This window comes from Sminthopsis crassicaudata, chromosome 6 (genome assembly GCF_048593235.1).
Source record: "Sminthopsis crassicaudata isolate SCR6 chromosome 6, ASM4859323v1, whole genome shotgun sequence".
Lineage (NCBI taxonomy): Eukaryota > Metazoa > Chordata > Mammalia > Dasyuromorphia > Dasyuridae > Sminthopsis > Sminthopsis crassicaudata.
In genome coordinates, this window is record NC_133622.1 from 196025334 (window position 1) to 196047151 (window position 21818).

A 21818-nucleotide genomic window follows, 5' to 3' on the forward strand; every position below is an offset into this window, starting at 1 on the left:
CCAACAATAACAACAACAAAAACTCTTTTATTTCCCTTGTGTATTGGGACAGAGGAGATAAAGAAATATCAAAAAAGGAACAGGACAGGTAGATGAGATCATGAAAACAGAAATAAGAAGGAAGAACCAATCAGGTTTTATTTTGTTTCCTTTTTCTGTTCCAAGGAGAATGATCTTTGGACTGGGAAGAAGCAAAGAAAATAGTTAACAAGCAGCTAAAACTCAAATTTAGTGAGATAAGAGAACATCTATTTTACACTCAATAAATTCAAGGGACCAGGTCAATATGAATTGCATCCCAGGGCACTGAGAGACCTGACAGATATGAAGGTAAAGCCACGTCAAGGAACTTAGAGAAATTGTGGGAAAATATAGATGTGTCAGAGAATTGGAAGAAGGAAAATGTCTTGATTTTTCAAAGAGAACAGAATGTTATCTTTAAACTACAATTTTATAATCAAGGTTGATCTTTGACAAACTTTTATAAGTCATTATTAAAGAACTGATTTATGAGCATTTAGAACGTGTCTAGGAAATCATTAAGAATATTCACGGCTTTATCAAAAACTGTTCATGTCAAACTAACAAGGTTCTATTTTGACAGAGAAGCTAGTCTAGTAGATAATGGTGTAGAAATAATATGTCCAGATTTCAATAAAGAACTTGACAATATCTTTTATGCTTTTTTTGGCTTTGTCTTTGGGCCTGCAACGTCTCACACATAATAGATGCTTAATAAATGCTTGCTCTATGAGAATGACTTGAACACTATCCTATTATTTCCTGTAATCTGGTCTAATTCATATTTCTCCCATGCGCTAGATATGAACTAGATGAGAGTATATTTGGGTATCTTTTAAACTGGTTGAAGGTTCAGACCCATAGATTGATGAGATACTTTTATAGGATAGGAAGTCTCTGTCAGTACACTCCAGGGATCTGTGTTTGGCCCTCTGCTGTTTAACATTTTTATTGATAATTTGGCTGCTAGAACAGATGGCACACCTGGCAAATTAGATGATGATAGAAGCTGTAAATGACAGCTTACATGTTGGGTTAAAAGAATTAATTTTCAAAATTTTGAAAGGCCAAAACTATGGCCCCCCAAAAATCAACCCATATGAAATTAATAAAAATATATATGAAGTTTAAAATGAGAAATTATATAATCAATTTTACTCCTCTGGAAGCTAATGGGATAAAGCAAGCTTACAATGAGAGCAGAACAAGTGAGGTCAGGAAGATAAAAGAGAACCTGGACAAGTGCTGGCTCAGGCCCAAAGATGATCTTTTTCAATTATTTAGAAATTAACCTTGCTATCTCTAGTCTATCTTTAGAACTAAGTAACCTTATAACACTGTATGAGTATGTTAGGACAAGAAATACTGGCAAGACAGGAATTCAGCTTCACATGGAGACTCATCCAATTTTACTTTGTGTGAAGAGGAATGAACTACTTTTCAGAAGATCACAAGAACACTAAATAAGAAGGGAAATGAGTCAGCATACATAAATGCTATGAGACTTTGACCCAGGTTAACACCCAAAACCAGGACTGGCAATATGCAGGCTAATCTAATCAAATTATAAAAAGAGTAAATACTCACAGAGATAGGAGTCTTCAGGCCCATGTGTGGGTTATATTTGAGAAGAGACAAAGGAGAAGAGTAATACCTAAGAATATCATTGAAATGGTAAAAGAAAGGGATGTGCTTTGATAAGGAGGAATAGATTTATTTATGGAAAAGATGGCATCTAAACTATTCTTTTTATTGATTACCTATTCACTAATTGCTGCTAGCCAGAGTTAAGAGGATCAACAAAGTACTTGGACAAATCTGATTTCCTCTATTTTACTCCAAATCCTAGAAAGTCACAATGAAAGTATATGTGTATGTTTGTGGGGTGATTGGAAGGTTGGAATGGTGGGCATGGTAGACTATGTGAATCACAGCTCCAAAACCAATCTGAAATGGATGTGTAATCTATTAGGCAATAATTGACAAAGATCAAGAGCCTTGACCGTTGCTATTGATGCAGTGGATTGATGCCTTGGAGTCAGGAGGACCTGAGTTCAAATTCATCCTCAGACATTTATTAGTTGTGTGACCCTGGACAGTCACTTAAACCTGTTTACCTCAGATCATCAATTATTAAATGAGCTGGACGAAGAAATGACAAACCACTCCAGTATCTTTGCCATGAAAACTCCAAATAGGGCCACAAAGAGTGGAATACTCTAAATCAACTAAACAAGAAAACTAATGCAGCTGTTCTGCACAAAGCCTGGATTTACCTGCTATCATTCTTATCACATGATATCCACATGCCAAACATCTGCAAAGGAGGCCATTCTTCATTTGACCCTGTGCAATTGTTCTCTGCTACAAGAATAAGGCAAGGAGACTACTAGTCAGTTCTCATGGGCACTGATATAATGTACAACGGCAGACTTGGGGACATGACTGCTTTATCAAAGGGAATATTGCCTTCTTAAGGTGACTGGATTGTGATTGAAAGACAGGGAATTACTCCTTTCCTTGGCTCTATAAAGATACCTTCTCAGCCATATCCAAACTTGGACCCAGAATTTATGGAATTAGATTTTATGGTAGAGTGGAAAGAATGCTGATATTATAATCAGAGAACTGTATTCAAACCCAGTTTTACCACTTATGGCCTATAGGATCTTCAATAATTCAGCTGACTTGATAGAAATTTGATTTAGGGTTTCACTGATGGCCTCTGAAAGTTAAATTCCAAGAGCCAATGATCAAATTGGTGACACCACATGGGAAAACCAATGTTACATGATATGGAAATATTTAACACTCTTTTTTATTTTAATGGAGGAAATCATCCATAGATATGATCTAATAGTAACATCCAGGAAGTTTAGGCCTATCAGAAACTGGAAACCTACCTGAAACTAGATAGGAAGAGGAAAGAGAGATACTTTTAAAAAATAGACTTTGTTGAGTCCAGTCACCATTGAAAATTGAAATACTTCTGTAGTGTGCTTTACACATGGCTTGATTTCAAAACCATAAAAAATTCTCTCTTTGTATTCTCAAATGCTCTCCTTGTCAATGATACACAAGTACCATTTATTTTTATTTGCTACCATGACCATACTTGGAAGGAATCAGTTCTACATTGGATCTGAGTCCTATTTACATAAACAAACACAAAACTGCCTGTAGTAGATGGGAGAAATGAAAGGAAAAATTATAAAAATATAAAATACTCATTATGTACCAAGCATTGTACTAAATATGGAAGGAGTTAAGGTTCATTATAAATCATATTGTATGTTTGTGTTTCACTGATATCAGCTATATTACCTTTTGGAATGAAAGTCAATAGCATCTCTATCTCTCTGTGTACCTGGAATACAGATATTCTTGCATGTGTATGTGTGTGTGTGTGCACGTGAACATGCATACTGGGACATAATAGGTTTTCCCTTCCATCCCTATTTGAAAAAGGCAATCTGTCCTTCTTCTCAACTTTCAGGAATTAACCAAACATTCTCAAATTTTTATGACTGGGCTAGAGGCATATAGCACCATCTAGAGGTTGTAGGTAGGAATACAGAATAGAAAGTTAAAGTTAGTCAAGAACAGATTGTTCTACCTCATGGACAGAGGAACATACTAATGAGGTTGGATATTCAATTGGATTATGGCTCAACATGTTGGGCTAGGGACCAATTTCAATGAATCTTTATCACTCCTCTAAAACTTAAACAGAATAGCCTCTTGGTTTCAACATCAGAGGGAATGAGGAATGAGAAAAATGTATCCCAAGAGAATATGTGGTATATTAAAACTTTGGACTTACAGTCAGGAAGACCCAAGTTCAATTTTTTGCCTCTATTTCCTCATCCACAAAATGGGATGATAATTTTAATATTTCACAATTTTTACATGTGAGAGACTAAAATAAGATTATATGTGAAAAGTGTTTCACTTACCGTAAGGCTCTATATTCATGTCAGTTGTTATAGCTGTTGAACAAGATCGTAGCTAAGCTGTTAAAAATTTTAAAACAAAGTGAGGTAATGTTATGGTAGCTAGGGAATTAAAGAAAAATTTCAAGAAGATGTTTTAAATCTAAAAGCTATGAAACAAACCAAACTGATAGGATAGGGTGGAGATAAAAACTTAAGCAGCAGCTGACCTAGGTCTAGGAAGAAGCTTTTTTTTATTTGTAAATTAAACTCACTGGCTGTGTTTTATCTGTAGGAATATCCAGTCTCAACCTTCTGTAACTATTTTATCTCAAAAACTATCAGTTCAAACAAGACGAGGAACAAAATCTCATCTATATTTGCTGAACATAAGCAGGGAAAGAGAATTCTCATAAGACACTAGAAAAATGACACCAGTTTGGGCTATCCAAGAGATAAATCGGAGCATTACAACAGCGGTGTCAAACTCAAAATCAGGTGGGGCCAGTGAATCAAACAGAAGGACCACTGTGGGTCACATGTTAAATTAGAAAACCACAAATTAACATTGTTTTGTTTTATTTTTCTTTATTTTGTTAAATATTTTCCACTTACATTTTTATCTGGTTCAGACCATACTTGGGAGTGTTGCTTCTGTATGTGGTTTAACATCTCTGCACTGGAGATAATTGGGGTTCAGTAAGACAATTACTAGAGTGACACAGGAGTTTGATCCCGATTACTTGGCCTGTGTATGTGAAAACCTATACTGCTATGTGTCATTGTTATAATGAGAGTAAATAAAAGTAGAGGAGGGAGACCTAGATGGGTGAAAGTTTGACATAGACAAGTGAGGAGCAATGCATGCCTGTGAATATCGTAAGGATGGAAGGGATTAGAAAGAGGTTATAACTTACTGAATAACAAAATTATATTATTTAGCTATGCTTTATTCTGCAAGCTTCTTTTTTGTAGTTGCTGGCCAGAGTGAAGAGGAAGCAATAGGTACTCAGGATTTGTTCTTTTTACTATTGACCTTGGAAAGTCACAGTAGAAGGAGGGCTGGGGAATACCATTTTACAAACACATGCCAGGAATGACTCTGTCACAGAGCAGTTCTATAGAAAAAAGATCTGGGGCAGGTTGATTCAAAATGAGTCAATAGGCTGATATGGTAGGCAGAACAAGGAATTCTATGCCATGAGCCATTAAGAGAGGCACACTTTGCAGAAGGCTGTTGCACTGCTTCCAATTGCCTTATGGAAGCACATTTCAATTCTTGGGGCAATTTTTTAATAAGGACATAGAAAAGATGGAGAGTGATAGGAGGGTCTACAACCCAAAATCAAGAATTGGGCTGAAAAAAATGAACCCACAAAAACAGCAAAAGAAGAACCTGCCCATAAAAGACCCACTATGGTGATAGTCAAGATACAAACTCAAAAAGCAATGACTTGAAAATACCTGTAAGTAAAACTTCAAAGATGAGATGGAAGAGAATAGTGAACAGGCTAGAGTTGGGACCTCTGAGGTCTCTTCCAATTTGGTATTCTGGTATTTTATTTTGCCAGAAACTGATTCTGTTCAATGTCAGATAACGCTGTGGATTTATATGCTCCGGGTGCTGTAGGAATTCTTTTCAGACACTAGGAGGCAACCAAGCAATTCACCAGTTGAAAGCACGAAGGGATAAGATTCTCAGAGCCTAAGGGGAGCTTCTCAGATTTATAGAAAGTCAGAACTGAAGGTACCATAAGACTTATTGAAACAATTGCTTTTCAAAGGTAGCTCAAAGCCAGAAAGCCATCTTACACATTGAAAGAACATGGGTCTTTAGACATACCTAATTTCTTTTGGATCTAAGCTGAGAGCTTACTTTTGTGGATATAGTCCCTGCAAAGGGGAGACAGGCAGAAATGATAATGTTATAAGGTTGGATTGGGAAAAAAAATTCCTTATAAAGTAGATGACATTAACAACTGAAATGTTAGACTGGAGCTAGCAAACTTCAGAGACTATAGTTAATTCTAAAAGTCCTAGTACTTAACTGGAAATCTAGAGATCTAGGTTAAAGCCTCAGCTTGTATCTTAATGCATATAATAATAACCTCGGTAAATCTTTTAACTGCTCAGAGCCTCTGATACCTCCTTTGCAAAGTAAAGAGCTTGGATGAAATGACTTCTATGAGTTTTTTCCTGGCTCAACAATCTATGCTTGACAATCTAGTTCAATAATCTAAGACTAAAATATAATTATTATAAAATGAAATCTGGTATAATTCATTGAAACATATTTGTAGTAAAGTTATTATAACAGAATAGTGGCGGCACTTGATAGAGTCTAGAAAAGAATAATAGGATCATCAATGAAGAGACGGAAGGCATCTTAAGGGTCATCTAATTCAACTCTCTCATTTTATGGATAATGGTTAATTTTATGGTCAATGATTTGTCAAGTTCAGACATGTGGCAGAGTTGGGAACTAAATTCAGGTCCTCTGATTCCAAGTTCAATAGTTTTCACCTGTAAATTTCAGTACTTTCAGTCATTGTTCAGTTGTGTCTGACTCTGTGACCCCATTTGGACTTTTCTTGGCAAAGATATTGGAATAGTTGGCCATTTTTATATGGGTTATTTTATAGATGAGGAAACTGAGACAAATTGCTTTAAGTGACTTGCCTAGGTTCACACAGCTAGAAAGTATCTGGAGGTCACATTTGAACTCAGGAAGATGAGTTTTCCTGATTCCGGCTCAGCACTCTATCCACTATGGGTAGGCATAATTTCTCCCAGTAGTGTTATAGCCCATAGTACTCTTTTATCTGTAAATTGAAGAGAATAAGTTTAATATTGGTACTATAAAAAATATCCAATCCAATCCCTTCTTTTTACAGAAGAAGAAACTAAGAGGCAGATAAATTAATGAGCTTGCTAAGGCCCTGTGACATAGTCGGGGTTTGAACCTAAATTCTGTGTCTTGGAATTCTATGCTCTTTATACCATAACCCACTGCCTCCAAAAAGAATAAGGGGAGATGAAACTCCATGTCAAATGGTAAGTGAAGAGAGTAATACCCTGGAGTAGGGAAAGGCCATAAATAGAAACTATAAATTTCAGAAAAGATTCAAATCTGCAATGATAGAGAGAGGAGCCTCCCACATTGAGGAAATCACCGGCTTGGTTAAAACAGTAACACACAATTCCAGCTCTGAGTTAATCCTCTCATGGTAAACTTTTGAGTATCTATTCTCTCTTGAATGGACCTACCCACTAGAAAATCAGTGACTGGTACAAGTGACCAGTTACCAGATACACCTCCCCTTGGAAATTGAAAATTTGGTACCTGGGACATCAATTTGCCCCATGTGGATTCAACCAGTGTGAATTACTCCTCCAAAGACTGTTCATGCTGGTGATCAGATACAATTGAATGTGTGAACTTTCAAAGTTGAGCTCCAGCTCTTGTGACTCCATCAATCTGCAGACACCTCATGAGACTCAGCCTAAGCAGCCAGCCAGCTGGTCTCTTTCTCTTTCTTTTTCACACCATTTTAACTGTAACAGCTGGTAGGAGCCATCCTTGAGGAAATTGGATAGCCCTGTGGCACACATGTGATTCAACTATATTCTTTTCAGCAGAGGAGTCACAGAAGTTGCTAGCATCCTTGTCTTCTGAAATATTCCATAGCTACAGCTGAAAGTATCCATACCATAAAGAACAAGTTTACATAATTAACAATTCTGGTGAAGATATGGAAATTATAAAAGTTGTGTCTAACCATTCTCTCATTTGCTTTCTCACTGAAATGATAGTATTCTAAATTTCATCTCAAAACTATTAGCTGCAACAAACTTATGAACAATTTATGTAATCAAATGTTAATTAAGTATAATGGATGGTTATTAAAAGAAGATGATAGTTCACCTTATTCACTTTTAAGGGGGCGAATAAAAATAAACACCTCAAAACTACCCTTGGAAATTAGAATTCAGAATAAGCCAACATCCCACTAAGTGAAATGCATAACAAATGGAGTGAGGAATTTTTAATTCTTTTGCTCAAAATATAGCCTTTCCTTTTCTAGTTCTAAGCTGGATGAGCGCTACCAGAGTTAACAATGATTTGCAAGCTAATTTGTTCATTCCTGATTACACTTGTTTAAATGGGTCCTAGGGATAAAAACAATACTCATTGAAAACCATGTCAGTTTCCATGGCCAGGACCTTGTAAAAGTAGGTCAGTCCTGCTTCCTAATGAGCTAGGGAGCAGAGAATTCCATTAACCTCAATTGAGCAAACACATTAATGAGTGGTAGAACTGTTTTTGCAAAACAAAACTTTACTCCGATAGCTAGTCTTTGGTTCCCCTATTTGATTTCTTAATTGGATCATGCCAGAGACAGACTAGCAAGGTGGGTTTTAAGGAAAATTAGACTTAGTTTGAAGGAAAGATTACTTTATTACTAGTGTAGGAAATATATTGATATGCTATGAAGGACTCCGTCTCTGATTAATTCTATTGCTTGCTAATGAAATAACATAAAAGACTAATTGACAATAGTGATTTATGGGTGTCATTTCTGGCCTTGGGTTTATTTTTTCCAAAAAATCTAATTCCCTTCACTTGCCAACACTGAAATGCATGTTAATTTGAATGATCCTTTGTTAACTTTCGTTAATACAGCTGGGTAGTCCAAATACTGCAAAAATGGATACTTAAAGACTCACTGCAAATCTAACAATGGTGAAAATTCTCTTTAAATAGGGTGAAAAAAATCCAGTTTGAATTGGAGAGGTAACAGTTACTGAATGATAATGGGCCAGAAATGCTTTTGTGAGATGGAAAATTTCAACCTGAAATTAAAAATGGAGAAGGAATCTATTTTTTAAAAATCTAAACCTGTGATCCTGCAATGTTTTACAAAGTTGTTGGATGGTTAGTGAGTATTCATTAAGGGAAACACATTACTATAAAGGAACATGTTTTGATCCAGAAAAAAATCACATACGTATAAATTCTATGACCCTCTCCTTGCCCAAGAGATCCTCAAAGACATGGGATTATGTTAGGATTCAAGATAATCAGGATCAAGGAGTAGTTGTTCCTGGAGAGATAACAGTCTAAAGGGGAGTTTCCCTAGTGAAGGACAGATAATGATGCTGTTGCTGCTCACCACCTTCACAAAATATCTACTTGATCTATATTTTATATTTGCTTAACTATGTACATATTATTTCTCCATTGTGAAAAGGGAAGCTCCTTTCATCTTAATTATGATATGTATGATATTCCATCTTTGTACCCCAAATACCTGTCTAACAATAGATTACTGACCTGAATTTTAAGATACTACTCTGTCATACTCTGCCCCTGATGGAGTATATCTGGAATACACATGAAGTATGGAACATCAGGTTCACTTTGGAGAATTACATTTTAGGAAGATAACTGACAAACTAACACACTCAGAAGAGGATTATAAGCATGGTGAGTGAAACTGAGAGCTATTTTGTAAAATGATCAATTTGATAAATGAATTCAATGAAACAACCATTTATTTCTACCATGTATCGGCACTATGCTAGACATGGGGTTGAAAGAAATTGGGATGATTAGCCTGAGAAAAGAGAATATTTGGTAAATGTGTCATCAAGATGTCTAATATTTCAGAAAGGATGATGACCAACTAGACTACATTTAAGAAAGTACAGTCAGTATGGGGGAGAGGTCTAGAAACCATGATACATGAGGGTCGATTGAAATGGCCTGGTATGCTTATCCTGGAAAAACAAAAACTTGTGTTTGGGGCATGGCTGGGTGGGGGAAATATAAGAGCTATCTTTTTGAAAGGCTGCCATGTTGAAGAAGTAAAATACTTGTTTTTCTTGCTCCTGATTTTGAAGACAGCACTCTTTCTACTATCATATGTTGTCTCCCTCTGAGATTTCTTAAAATCCAGTTTTGTGAAATGGCCAAAGGGCTGTGTCATAGAAGAGGGACTCCAAAAGGCAAAATTAGAGCCAATGAATGGAAATCCCCATTCTTACCAATTAGAGTTTTCCCCCCATGGACTTCTAAGGGTAGTGAATTATGAATCTCTTCAAGTTTTTAAGCAAAGCCTGGATGACTACTTGGGAAGATTAAAAAGAGGAATTCCTGATTCAGGTATGAGTTGGGTTCTTATGCTTTGTTCTAGGTTTCATCTTTTAGGCAGAAGATTTATCAACTTTTAAATCCAGAGGAAGTTAATTAGTATTTTGAGGAGAATGAACTATACTATATAAGGATAAGCTCAACAATTCACTGTAATAGCCATTTATTCTATTCTTAATATATGTAAAGCATTGTGATAGATAAGGGATTGGAGAAACTTCAAAAAAAGATGCCTAACACTATTGGAAGAATCAGAAGTCCTTTCTTGAGATTCCATTTTTCTTCTTTTAGTGATGATATGTCACCAGGTTTAAAATCATGGAGTCATCACTGAATTCTCTTTTCCCCTCAAACTTAATCTTCCTATTATTTTTCAATCAAATACCAAATCATTTTAGTTGTGTCTTGCCAATTTCTTTCCTATTTATTCATTTCCACCAATGTTACTTTAGACTCAGGCACATATAGCCTCTCACCTGAATAACAGTTATAGCATGACCTATATCTCAAAACTATTTCCATCCAATTCATTATAGTAAATTATTGCTCAAAATGCACCATAATGATTATTACAAGTTCTTGATCAAAAGCTGTCAATAGCGGTCAAATCATAGATAAAATATAGCAAAATGGAAAACATTCATGTAAGGAAACCAGAAGTCAGAAAGTAACTAAATTAGGAAGTTAAAGCCTACTCTATGGAGTAGAAAAGCATCAGTTGCTGCCAATAATCCTGATGAGAGAATTAGTTTTGGAGTCTGTCTGTACCTAACCTATCAAAGCAGAAACAACCTACATTTTTAAACTGTTTGAGCGTTTCTGGAGCAGACTTCATACTACAGAGTTAATTGTGCTATAAGGAAAGTGACTGAGAACCAGGGAAAAATAATAATCGCTAATATTTATATAGTGCTTTAAGAATTATAGATTGCTTTACATGCATTTATTTGAGCTTCATGATACTAGGAATAATAACAGTATACAGTACTTACTATGTGCTAGATACCCTGCTAATTGCCTTACAATTATGATTTCATTTGATCCTCACAATAATTCTGGGAGGTAGGTATCATTATTATCTTCATTTTAGAGATGAAGAAACTGAAGTAAACAGAAGTTAAGCGACTCATACAGGGTCCCACAGTTAGGAAGTGTCTGAAGCTTGGTTTGGACTCTTTCCTGATTTTAAGCCACTTAGCTACCCCTAGTTTTAGCAGTATTGTTTATACTTACATATGAGAAAGTTGAGATTTTTTGCCTATCATCAGACAGGTATTAAGTATCAGGGAAGGGCTTAAATCCAGGCCATTCCTGACTCCAGGTCCAGTGTTCTTTCCATTGTAGTTAATGTGTATAAAAACATGGATAGTAGGCAGTTTTAATAGAACACCAAAGTTTAAAAGGATAGCAATACATTTACCACATTGAGCGTGACAAATCAGGTATAAAGCGTTTGAGCAAGCTCATGCCTGTTTAGGTGCCCGATTGCTTTTCATTTCATACTTTATACTCTTTTTTTCTCCCCCTTATCTCTCATCATTCCTATCTTGCTGCTCTCTTCCTCTGATTCTACAGACATGCTTCCTGCCTTGGGCCCCATTTGCTCAGAACTCTGTGCTTCTTAAAATGATAATGAATTCTGATGCTCTGTACAAACTACCTCTTGCCTTTGGCACCTCACAAAATAGAATTTTATCACTGTAGATTTTCCTGACCCGACTGGATCAGTAGCATGCCCATAATGCTTCCAGAGTCATGTGTGCCTCTCAATAAGCCCCTAGCCAGTTCATGAAGAGAATATTTCCACTATTTCATGCCAAACACCTTTCTGAGACTTCAATTTATTATCTTGCCAGGCTTCTGAAAACAGAAATCTCTTTCAGACTAAGCAAATCTCTCTCCCCTTATTGATTGGATGTGTTCATTTCCAATATAGATCAACTTGATTATATTAATAGAAAAGTAGAGAAATCTGAAACAGTTGTGCATTACTAAGAGTCAGAGACCTTGGAACTCAGAAGCCTGGCTATCACATTAGGAGAGGGATATTCTTGGCAGAATCTTAGATTGCCTTCCTGTACCAAATATTATGTTTGACATCTTAGTTGCATCATAAAATATGGTTTGCACTAAAATTCTATCATATAATTTAAAATTTATTCTTTTATCTTTTTTCCTGGGCTTCAGATAGTCTGTTGTTTTGTCATCAAAGAGAAAATAGGCATTTCAGGATTCAAGGTTAGAAGGTGGGGAAAGAATACTTCTAGGTAAAAAGACAGTGACTGATAAAAATTCAAAATTCTGTTAAAATTATTCATCTTTTCATTCAGAAGAGAAAATTCCTCTCTACAGTAAGAAAGAAGGAATCTTGATGGCACAATTAACCTTGCTTTACATAAAAGATATATTCAGTTGGGTACTAATCAGATTATTTAATACAGAATTTCATTAATTTCTGTGAAAGATGTAGATTGAAGAATAGCTATATTGTTAATATTTTAAATGACCTAATCATATCTTTTCACCCAATAATGCCACTAACACGATATTAGCCTAAAAATTTTAAAAGATAAAGAGCCTAATCTGTAAAAATCATAAAAATTAGCTTTATTTTTTAATAACAACCCCACCACATATCTCCTCTCTTTTCAACAGATAGAGAATACTTGAAAAATTATGTTTTAATAATTTTAGGGAACACTAAGATATTAAAAATATAGGAAATGATGGGAACACAAGTGAAGTGATGCAAAGTTACATAAGTGATTAGTAGCAGAACCTCAGACAAATGGGACTCAAACACATTTTGGGTTGTTTAGTTATTCATTTGATTTTTCTTTCTTTAAATGTAATACTTTATGGGAAATATTCCTTGTCCTATATGCTTATTTCATTATTTGTCACCATTGAAAGTCATTCATTTAATGAGAAATGAAGTCAGTGAGTAGATAAGCACATAAACCAGAATATCATTGTGTCTTCATGTGTAAAAGGAGGTAAGATTTCAAATTTGGGGTGTCACTTTAACAAGGCTAGCTAATTTTTTTAGATTAAACCAGATAATGAGGGCCTAAAAGTTATAAATGTATTCACATTAGAGAGCATACAACTTTCTTCTTACTATAGTACTGTAGTTTGTGTGGATACCAGTTCAAATTGCTAAAGCAATCTTACAGTATGGCCCAAATAGATTAAAAATTAATAGATTAGATGAAAAATTAATAAAACAGCTTTTTGTAGTAGTAGAGGACTTGAAACTTCGAGAGTGTCCATCAATTGGGCAACAGTTGAATAAATTATAATATATGAATGTAATGGAATTCATATCATGCCATAAAAAGGATAAAGGGGCCAGCTTCAGAAAAATCAAGATGACTTGTAAGAATGGATACCAAATGGAGCAGAATCAGAACAATTTATATAACACCAGCATTGCAAATACAAATCACTTTGAAATACTTAAGAATTTTTATAAGTGCAAAGATGAACCATGATTGCAGTGCACTCATGATAAAGCATGCTACCTGCTCTTTTCATCATTAGGTTATGGACTCAGAGTGCAAATTGAGATATATTTTTTGAACACAGCCAATGCACAAATTTGTTTTGCTTGAGTAAACATATTTTATAATTTAAAAATAATTTTTCTTTCTTTTCTAATCTTTTAAAATTATTTTAATCTTTTTTCCTCTGCAAAATGTGGGAGTTGAACTAGATCTCTAGATTACCTTAGATCTTGAAATTTATATTGCTATATGCTTATGATTATATGTACTCTATATCCTTAATAGCTCTAAATTTAGATCTAAATCTAGAACTGGATCTAAAGCAGAAGTTCTCTGGTAAAGACTGTGGACTCTTTCTCAGAATATTTTTTAATGAATAGAATAAAATAACATATCTAGGATTACAAAGGAAACCAACTATATTAAAATATAGTTATCAAAATATTTTTAAAAAATTAGTATTCAAAGATTTCAGGTTAATAACCCCTAATCTGAAAATTACTGAGTTAAGGGACTTCAAAGATCATGTATAGGACTGGAGAACTTGGATGGTAGTTGATTTGTATCCTGGCAAAAGGCATGACTTGGAATCATACTGCCACAAAGCTTAAGGCTGCTTGATCTTAATACAGATTAAGAGATTAAGCTGAATCCCTCTTTTCTATCATTTTACAGATGAGGCAAATGAGGTCCTAGGAAATGAATACCTACTTTGAATAATTCAAATTATGATTTAAGAAAATCTGGAAGCCCACTCATCTAAATAGGCACTTCAACCAATAGTCCATTTATGAAGATTGCAGCCTATTTAACAAATTTTTCATGAGTTCATGCAAATGAAGCTAGTTGAGGTATTTAAAAGTTTAGCTGTTATTTCTGAAGAGGACTAATATAGTGCCACTTTGTTTTGTTTTTTGCTTAAAGTTTTTATTTTCAAAACATGCATAGATAATTTTCAACATTCACCTTTGCAAAACCTAGTGTTTCAGTTTTTTTCCCCTTCCCTTCCCCCTTCCCCCTTGGACGGTAACTAATACAATATGTTAAACATGTGCAATTCTTCTATACATATTTCCACAATTATCATGCTGTACAAGAAAAATCAGATCAAAAAGAAAAAAAAAAGAGAAAGAAAACAAAATGCAAGCAAACAACATAAAAAAGATCCACACTCAGTCCCCACAATTCTCCCTTTGGATGCAGATGTCTCTCTCCATCACAAGACCACAGGAACTGGCCTGGATCATCTCATTGTTGAAAAGAGCCACAATCATCATAATTGATCATCACGTAATCTTGTTGCTATATACAATGATCTATTGGTTCTACTCACCTCATAAGCTACAGTTCATATAAGTCTCTCCAAGCCTCTCTGAAATCATCCTGCTGATCATTTCTTATGGAACAATAATATTCTATAACATTTATATACCATAACTTATTCAGCCATTCTCCAATTGATGGGCATCCACTCAGCTTCCAGTTCCTTGCTACTCCAAAAAGTGCTGCTACAAATATTTTTGTACATGTGCATTCATTTCTCTTTTTATGATCTCTTTGGGATACAGACCCAGTAAAGACATTGCTAGTTTGGGCATAATTCCAAACTGCTCTCCAGAATGGTTGGATCAGTTTCCAGCTCCACCAACAATGTATTAGTGTCCCAATTTTCTCACATCCCCTCCAATAGTGATCATTATGTTTTCCTATCATCTTAGCCAGTCTGAAAGGTATGTTATGGTAGCTCAGAGTTGTCTTATTTTGCATTTCTCTGAACAATAATGATTTAGAGCATTTTTCATATGACTAGAAATGGTTTTAATTTTTTATCTGAAAATTGTTTGTTCATATCCTTTGACCATTTATCATTTGGAGAATATTTGAATTTTTGTAATTTTGAGTCAATTCTCTATATATTTTAGAAATGAAGTCTTTATCAGAATCCTTGGATGTAATTTTTTTCTGAGTTTATTTCTTCCTTTTTCATTTTACCTACATTGGTTTTGTTTGTACAAAACCTTTTTAATTTAATATAATCAAAATTATCTATTTTGCGTCCTATAATGTACTCTAGTTGTTCTAGGCCACAAATTCTTTCCTTCTCTACAAATCTGAAAGGTGGACTATCCTTTGTTCTTCTAATTTGCTTATAATATCACACTTAATGTGTAAATCATGAATCCATTTTGGCTTTATCTTGGCATAGATATTAGGTGCAAGTCAATGCCTAATTTCTGCCATACTAATTTCTAATTTTCCCAGCAGTAATTCTTTTTCCAAAAGCTGGAGTCTTTGAGTTCATCAAACACTAGATTACTATAGTCATTGATTATTTTTCTTGTGAATCTAACCTGTTCCACAGATCAATTAATCTATTTCTTAGCCTGCACCAAATAGTTTTGATGACTGCTATATAGTGCTACTTTGAATAGTTGTTTTCAGATGAGCTTTTAAGTTTTTTTTAAGATCTGCTTATTGTGAAAAGGTAACCCTAGGTTCTCAAAGGTGTGCTAATTGTGAGTGAATTTTGGCAAGGACTAGAATCCTAAAAGGTTTTCAGTAGAGGCATCATAGTGGAACACATGTTTAAGGTCCAATGATCAATTTCATTAATTTCCAATAGGCTCATCAACAGATAGGCTAGGTAGTGATCCATATTTTGGCCTCAGTAACTTTCTTTTTACTTTATTTTAAAAAACAGATTGGGTTTCCTTATCTTGTCCAGTGGTTATTCATAGGTCTGATCTCTCTATGATCAGCATAGAAGATTTGACCTGCACCATTTCTGAGCAGGGCCTATTATTCTTCCACTGCTGGGAGTTTGTTATATTGGTGCCAAATTTTTGTGGGGACATCCAAACAGCTTGAGCTTTATTGCAATTCAGAATTTCAAGCTCCATCATTCCACCAACCTCAGCCTTCCTTGATAGTAAAGTTTATAGACTTGTACTTCTAAGTCTAGCCCACTGAAATTTTCAAAAATTATTAATAGTTATAAATGAATCTCAGTCTTCATCAAGGGAGGGAATAATCATATTGATGAGATCAGAAGTCTTTGGAGTAATAAATATCATAGTAATGAATTTTGTCTAGGTAATAAACATGGTTTTAGACTGAGGAGTGTCCTTCATCCAAATCTGATGGCAGACAAATTTAAGAGCAAACTGTTTTCTAAGGTTTATAGCTCTGGTACTCTCATACTATCTTAATCTTAAATCTCTGTTTTATGGTACAAATAGCCCAGGTTTCTGTCTGAAATAATTTTGGGGAACAGTCAGTAAGGTTAACATTTATGAGATGGAATTTCAGTATAGCTCTGATAAAATTAATAATTGCACTCTTTACTATCAGCATACACAGATTCCAGAAAAGCATTTGATTAAAAGAAGCACCTAAGTATTTAAATTCCAAGGATCAGAAGGTCAAGGCAAAGCTGCAGAAATGAAAAAGGATTTGTAAAACATTATCAAGGATACAGCTACCAAATAAGCTTGTACACAGACTCACAGCATCAAAACCTTGGTATTCTCTGTGTCTAAAACCTCAAGCATATTGCATCATGGCCCAGGACACTATATTTCTCCAAGGGAACACAAACATGCAAAGAAAAGCAGACAAAGTCACCACAGTTGTCAAGCAAAAATGTCATGAGCCAATCTGTAAATAGCAGTAGAGAATAAGGTGACTTCAGAGATCTATTTCAGCTCTAAATTTATTAACCTTTGATTCCAGGATTAATACACTGACTACATAACCTTAAGATGGAAAAGAGTGTGTAATATTTCTCAGGATTATTGGCTGCCTCATCGCCCCTTCAGTTCAATTACTCTGATTTCCTTAGGCTTAATACTAATCAATCAAGTGACTCCAGACCACCAAAATGTATTGTTTCCCTCCAAAATTATGTATCTGTATGTATATGTGTGTATATATCCTCTTTATATATCCATATATATTCTTACATATATATATATAATATATACATTCATATTATATATCTTCTTTAAAAATAATACTTAAAGATTGTTTTCAATTATTACAGGACTGCATATAAAAAAGATAGTAGGGTGTTACAAAAACAAAGGACAGAAATTTTATAATTGCTAAGTTTAAGACCCCAATAATATTAATTATCCCTAAACCGAATTTTGGAAAAAGGCATTGGATTATAAAAGTATTAGATTACCTTGCTATTGAAATGGGAATACTTTTATAACCAAAGAATTATTCCATTTTAACTGGTTTGTAAATTTATTTGTGGTTTTTTTTTGGGGGGGGGAATTAACTTAAAGCTAGAAGATTTTTGAACAAGTTACAAAGTAAGAAAAGGATATGTTTTGGTGGAAAGGAGGGACTGAAAATTTTCTGAGGTTGGATGAGTGATAAATAGCATGTACTAGTAAAAATACTTAAAGTAGAGTGAAGAGACCGGAGTTTCAACATTTAAAAGTCGCTTAAAATCTTTCAGCCTCTGTTTCTTCATCTGTTAAATGAGAAAATAACACAAGTACTACCTATACTCATAGAGCTGTGACAAAAATGCTTTAAGATCTATAAATAAAATTATAAACTTAAGAACTAAATATATCTATTAGGGCTAAAGACTAAATTTAGCCTCAGGTCAAATAAATGCTTAAAGTAGAAAAATAAAACTTAATTTAAAAAGAAATCACCCTTATGTTATAGGTGAAAAAGAATAATTGGCGAATATACAGAGTGTCATACTGGTCTAAGTGAAGCCTTCTGTCTTATTTAAAATCTATAATTAGATGAGAAATATTGGCTGAGCCCAATTTCCAGCTATGAAATCCAAGAGGCGGGTCTTCATACATACTTGTATAAGTCCAACCCCATTATCACTTCCTGACAGGTGTTACTGACTGTAAAGAAGGCAGGAGGCTTTCCCGGCAGCTTATTGATTCTTTGCCAGCACCATGTGGAGAAGGGTCTGTTCTGTGACATTGAAAACTGGAACATTAGAAAGGCATGTTCTGCGCCTGACTTACACATTGAGAGGCTGCCAGGCTGGCCACTGTGCTTTGGCTTTAATGACGGTGAGAACCTCATCACTCTGAAAAAAAAAAAAAAAGACCAAAACCAAAGTTAATAAGGATCTGGGTCCCAAGAATAAGACTGCTTTAACATTACCCTTGACTCCTTCTTGGACTGATCATACACACTTCAGATCCCTTGTCTTGACTGAGGTCTCCCTGATGCTCCTTCTTGCCCATGAAGAAGGGAAATATTTTGATGTTCTTCATAACCCTGTCCTTAATTTTATTGCTGTTCAGTCCTGTCTGCCCCTCTGTGACTCCATGCAGGGTTTTCTTGGCAGAGATAATGGAGTGGTTTACCAGTTCTTTCTCTAGCTCATTTTACTGATAAGGAAACTGAAGCAAACAATGTCAACAAACTTTTCCAGAGTCATAGTAATTGTCTGAGGCCAGATTTGAACACAGAAAGATTATTTCTCCTACCACCTAGGATCTTCTCCTCAATTTGTTTCCCCAGTAAATTCTGAATATCAGAAGCAAATCTACTTGCTGCTCCCCAATGTCAAGGCACCCAGTCTGAAACATGTTCCCTCTTCACCTTTGCCTCTTGACATTCTAAATTTCCAAGCTAAGGTTGAGTACCACCTCCTATAGGAGACATTCAATAGTTAGTTTTCCACTTCAAAAATTATTTTGAGTTTATTTTATATGCTTATACAACATATTGAAAGCTCCTTGAGGGCAAAAACAGTTTTATTTTTGTCTTTATATTCCTAACAATACCTGACACATAACTGACATTTAATAAATAACTGTCAAAGTAAACTTAATTGAAATGAAACGAAGGCTAGAAGTTCTCTCCTATATTGAAGCTCAAGAAAAAAAATCTTAAACCAGAATAATTTATCTTAGTCTTTATTGAAATCCAGGTATATGGTCAATTTGAAGAGGAAAAATCATCTCAATTCCCATTGGTGTTGGATCATAAGTTTGTTGGAAAGCAGTCACAATGCAAGAGAGCCAAATAAATGACAAGGAGTTGCAAAAAGGTGACAATAAAGATGATTGCTTTGCCATTTACTTTCAAATTAGATGGATCATGGATCAGAAGATGACAGATCTAAAGGTGAAAAGGACCCTAGAGCTCATCTCTTCTAGCAACCTAATTTCATAGCTAAGGAAACTGATGGGGGCAAAGAGGTATCTTAGAAAATAGAGACTGGCCTCTAAATTATTATTATCATAAGTAACATTTATGTGGCGATTACTATGTATCAGGTACTATGCTGAGTGCTTTACTATTATTATCATTTCATTTGATTCTCACAACAATCCTCTGAGAGAGACACTATTATTATCCCTGTTTTATAGACATGGAAACTGAACAAACAGGTTAAGTGACTTACCCAGGATCACCCAGTTAGTAAGTGGTCTGAAGCTTGATTTGAATTAAGGTCTTCCTGACTACAAAAACAGTGCTCTATCAACTGTATCATCTAGTTGTCTCAGATCAGTAAGGTATGAGTTCAAATCCTTCCTAAGATACTTTAAAGTTGCATACCTGTGCAAGTCACTTAACTTTTTTCAGCCTCAGTTTCCTTATGGGGATGATAATTGGAATCATCTCCTAGGGTTGATTGGAAGGTCAATTGATAAAAATGAATTTAAAGTACTTTGCAAACTTTAAATGACATATAAATGCTAATATATCATCATCATCATCTAACATTATAGAGGTGTAGTAAGTGCTTCATTTGATTTAAAATGTAATAAATTCCTAGAACATCAGATAAAGCCATTTTCAAATCAAAACAAACATTCATCCCAAAATCAAATAGGAATTATTTGGATTATCCATAGTGTCACCTTCTCCAATCTACCCTATTGGCATGGGAACATGGAATCTAACTCCAGTTCTATTCATATTAGATGCTACTGGCATTTACAATGATAATCTGGTTTTCATTCACTGCTTATAAAGTATGAAGAAGTGTCCCACTGTGGACAGGACATAAAAATCATAAGATGTATGGAAATTTCATCTGGAATTGGGAAGGACAAGAAATTGCTCCTTGAATGTAGCGAAAGATGAATAAGCAACAAATAGCTAGCTAGCTCTCAAAACATAGCAAAAACTATTGATTATGAGACAATGACCCTAAAGATACTGAAGAACCCTGGACATGGAATGAAATGTAGTATTCTTAACCTTCAGACAGTGGGGGCAAAAATATGCCCTATTATACTTATTATCCCAAACAACAGGTAATCTCAAGTGGCACATAATACCTAGAGTACTAGATTTGCAGTTAGGAAGCCATGGGTTCAAATACCACCTCAGATGGTCTTAACTTTGTCACCCTGAGCTAGTCACTTAACCTGTTGAAGACCTTATCTTAAACAAGCCAAGGTCTCCCATTACATCCAGGGCTATCTCCAGTCATCTTGATCTATATCTGGCCACTAGCCTCAGATGGCTCTGGAGGGGAGAAGAGAGAATGAGGCAGGTAACCTTACACAGTCCTCTCTCACTTCAATCCAATTCATTTTCATGTCATGGAATCATCTCCTTGTTGTCATAATCTTCCTCAAAAATGAAGGACAAATAACAACTTTTGTGAGTCACTTAATCTCAATATGGTTTCTATTTTCTAATCTGTTAAGGGTTAAAATCAACAACTTTTAAGGTCCTTTTTAGTTTAGAATTTTAGAAGTTTTAGAATTCATTCCAGAATTCCCCCCACCCCCACCCCCCGAGGCTGGGGTTAAGTGACTCGCCCAGGGTCACACAGCTAGGAAGTGTTAAGTGTCTGAGATCACATTTGAACTCAGATCCTCCTGAATTCAAGGCTGGTGCTCTATCCACTGCGCCACCTAGCTGCCCCCATTCCAGAATTTTTAAAAACAATAAATGAGCATTCCAATTATAGGTCTATTTTGAAAAAAGTTTGCATTCTTTGACTAAGAACTAGAGGAAGAGGGAGCAGGTTCTTTGGCTGTTAGCTGCCACACATAAGTAAATTGTACTTCAATTACTGCAGATGATTTTAACAAAAAATCATTTTCTTTGGCCTGATAAGATTACTTATATTTAAAAACTAGTACCCTGTTGAGCTCTTGCTTCTTTCTAAGGTCATTGCTGTTAGACATCTGACTCAGGCAACCAAAAAGCAGATTTCAGTCCATACAAGATTAAATGAACAGTGAGAGT

General features: G+C 35.0%; 1 protein-coding gene across 1 annotated transcript in view; it reads right to left on the bottom strand.

Annotated features, from left to right (window-relative positions):
- The window catches only part of SPON1 (spondin 1), a 362466-nt gene that overhangs the window by 42217 nt on the left and 298431 nt on the right, over positions 1 to 21818 (bottom strand). The window contains 1 exon segment of the mRNA XM_074275432.1: positions 18620 to 18684. Within this exon segment, the coding sequence (XP_074131533.1) occupies positions 18620 to 18684 (65 nt within the window).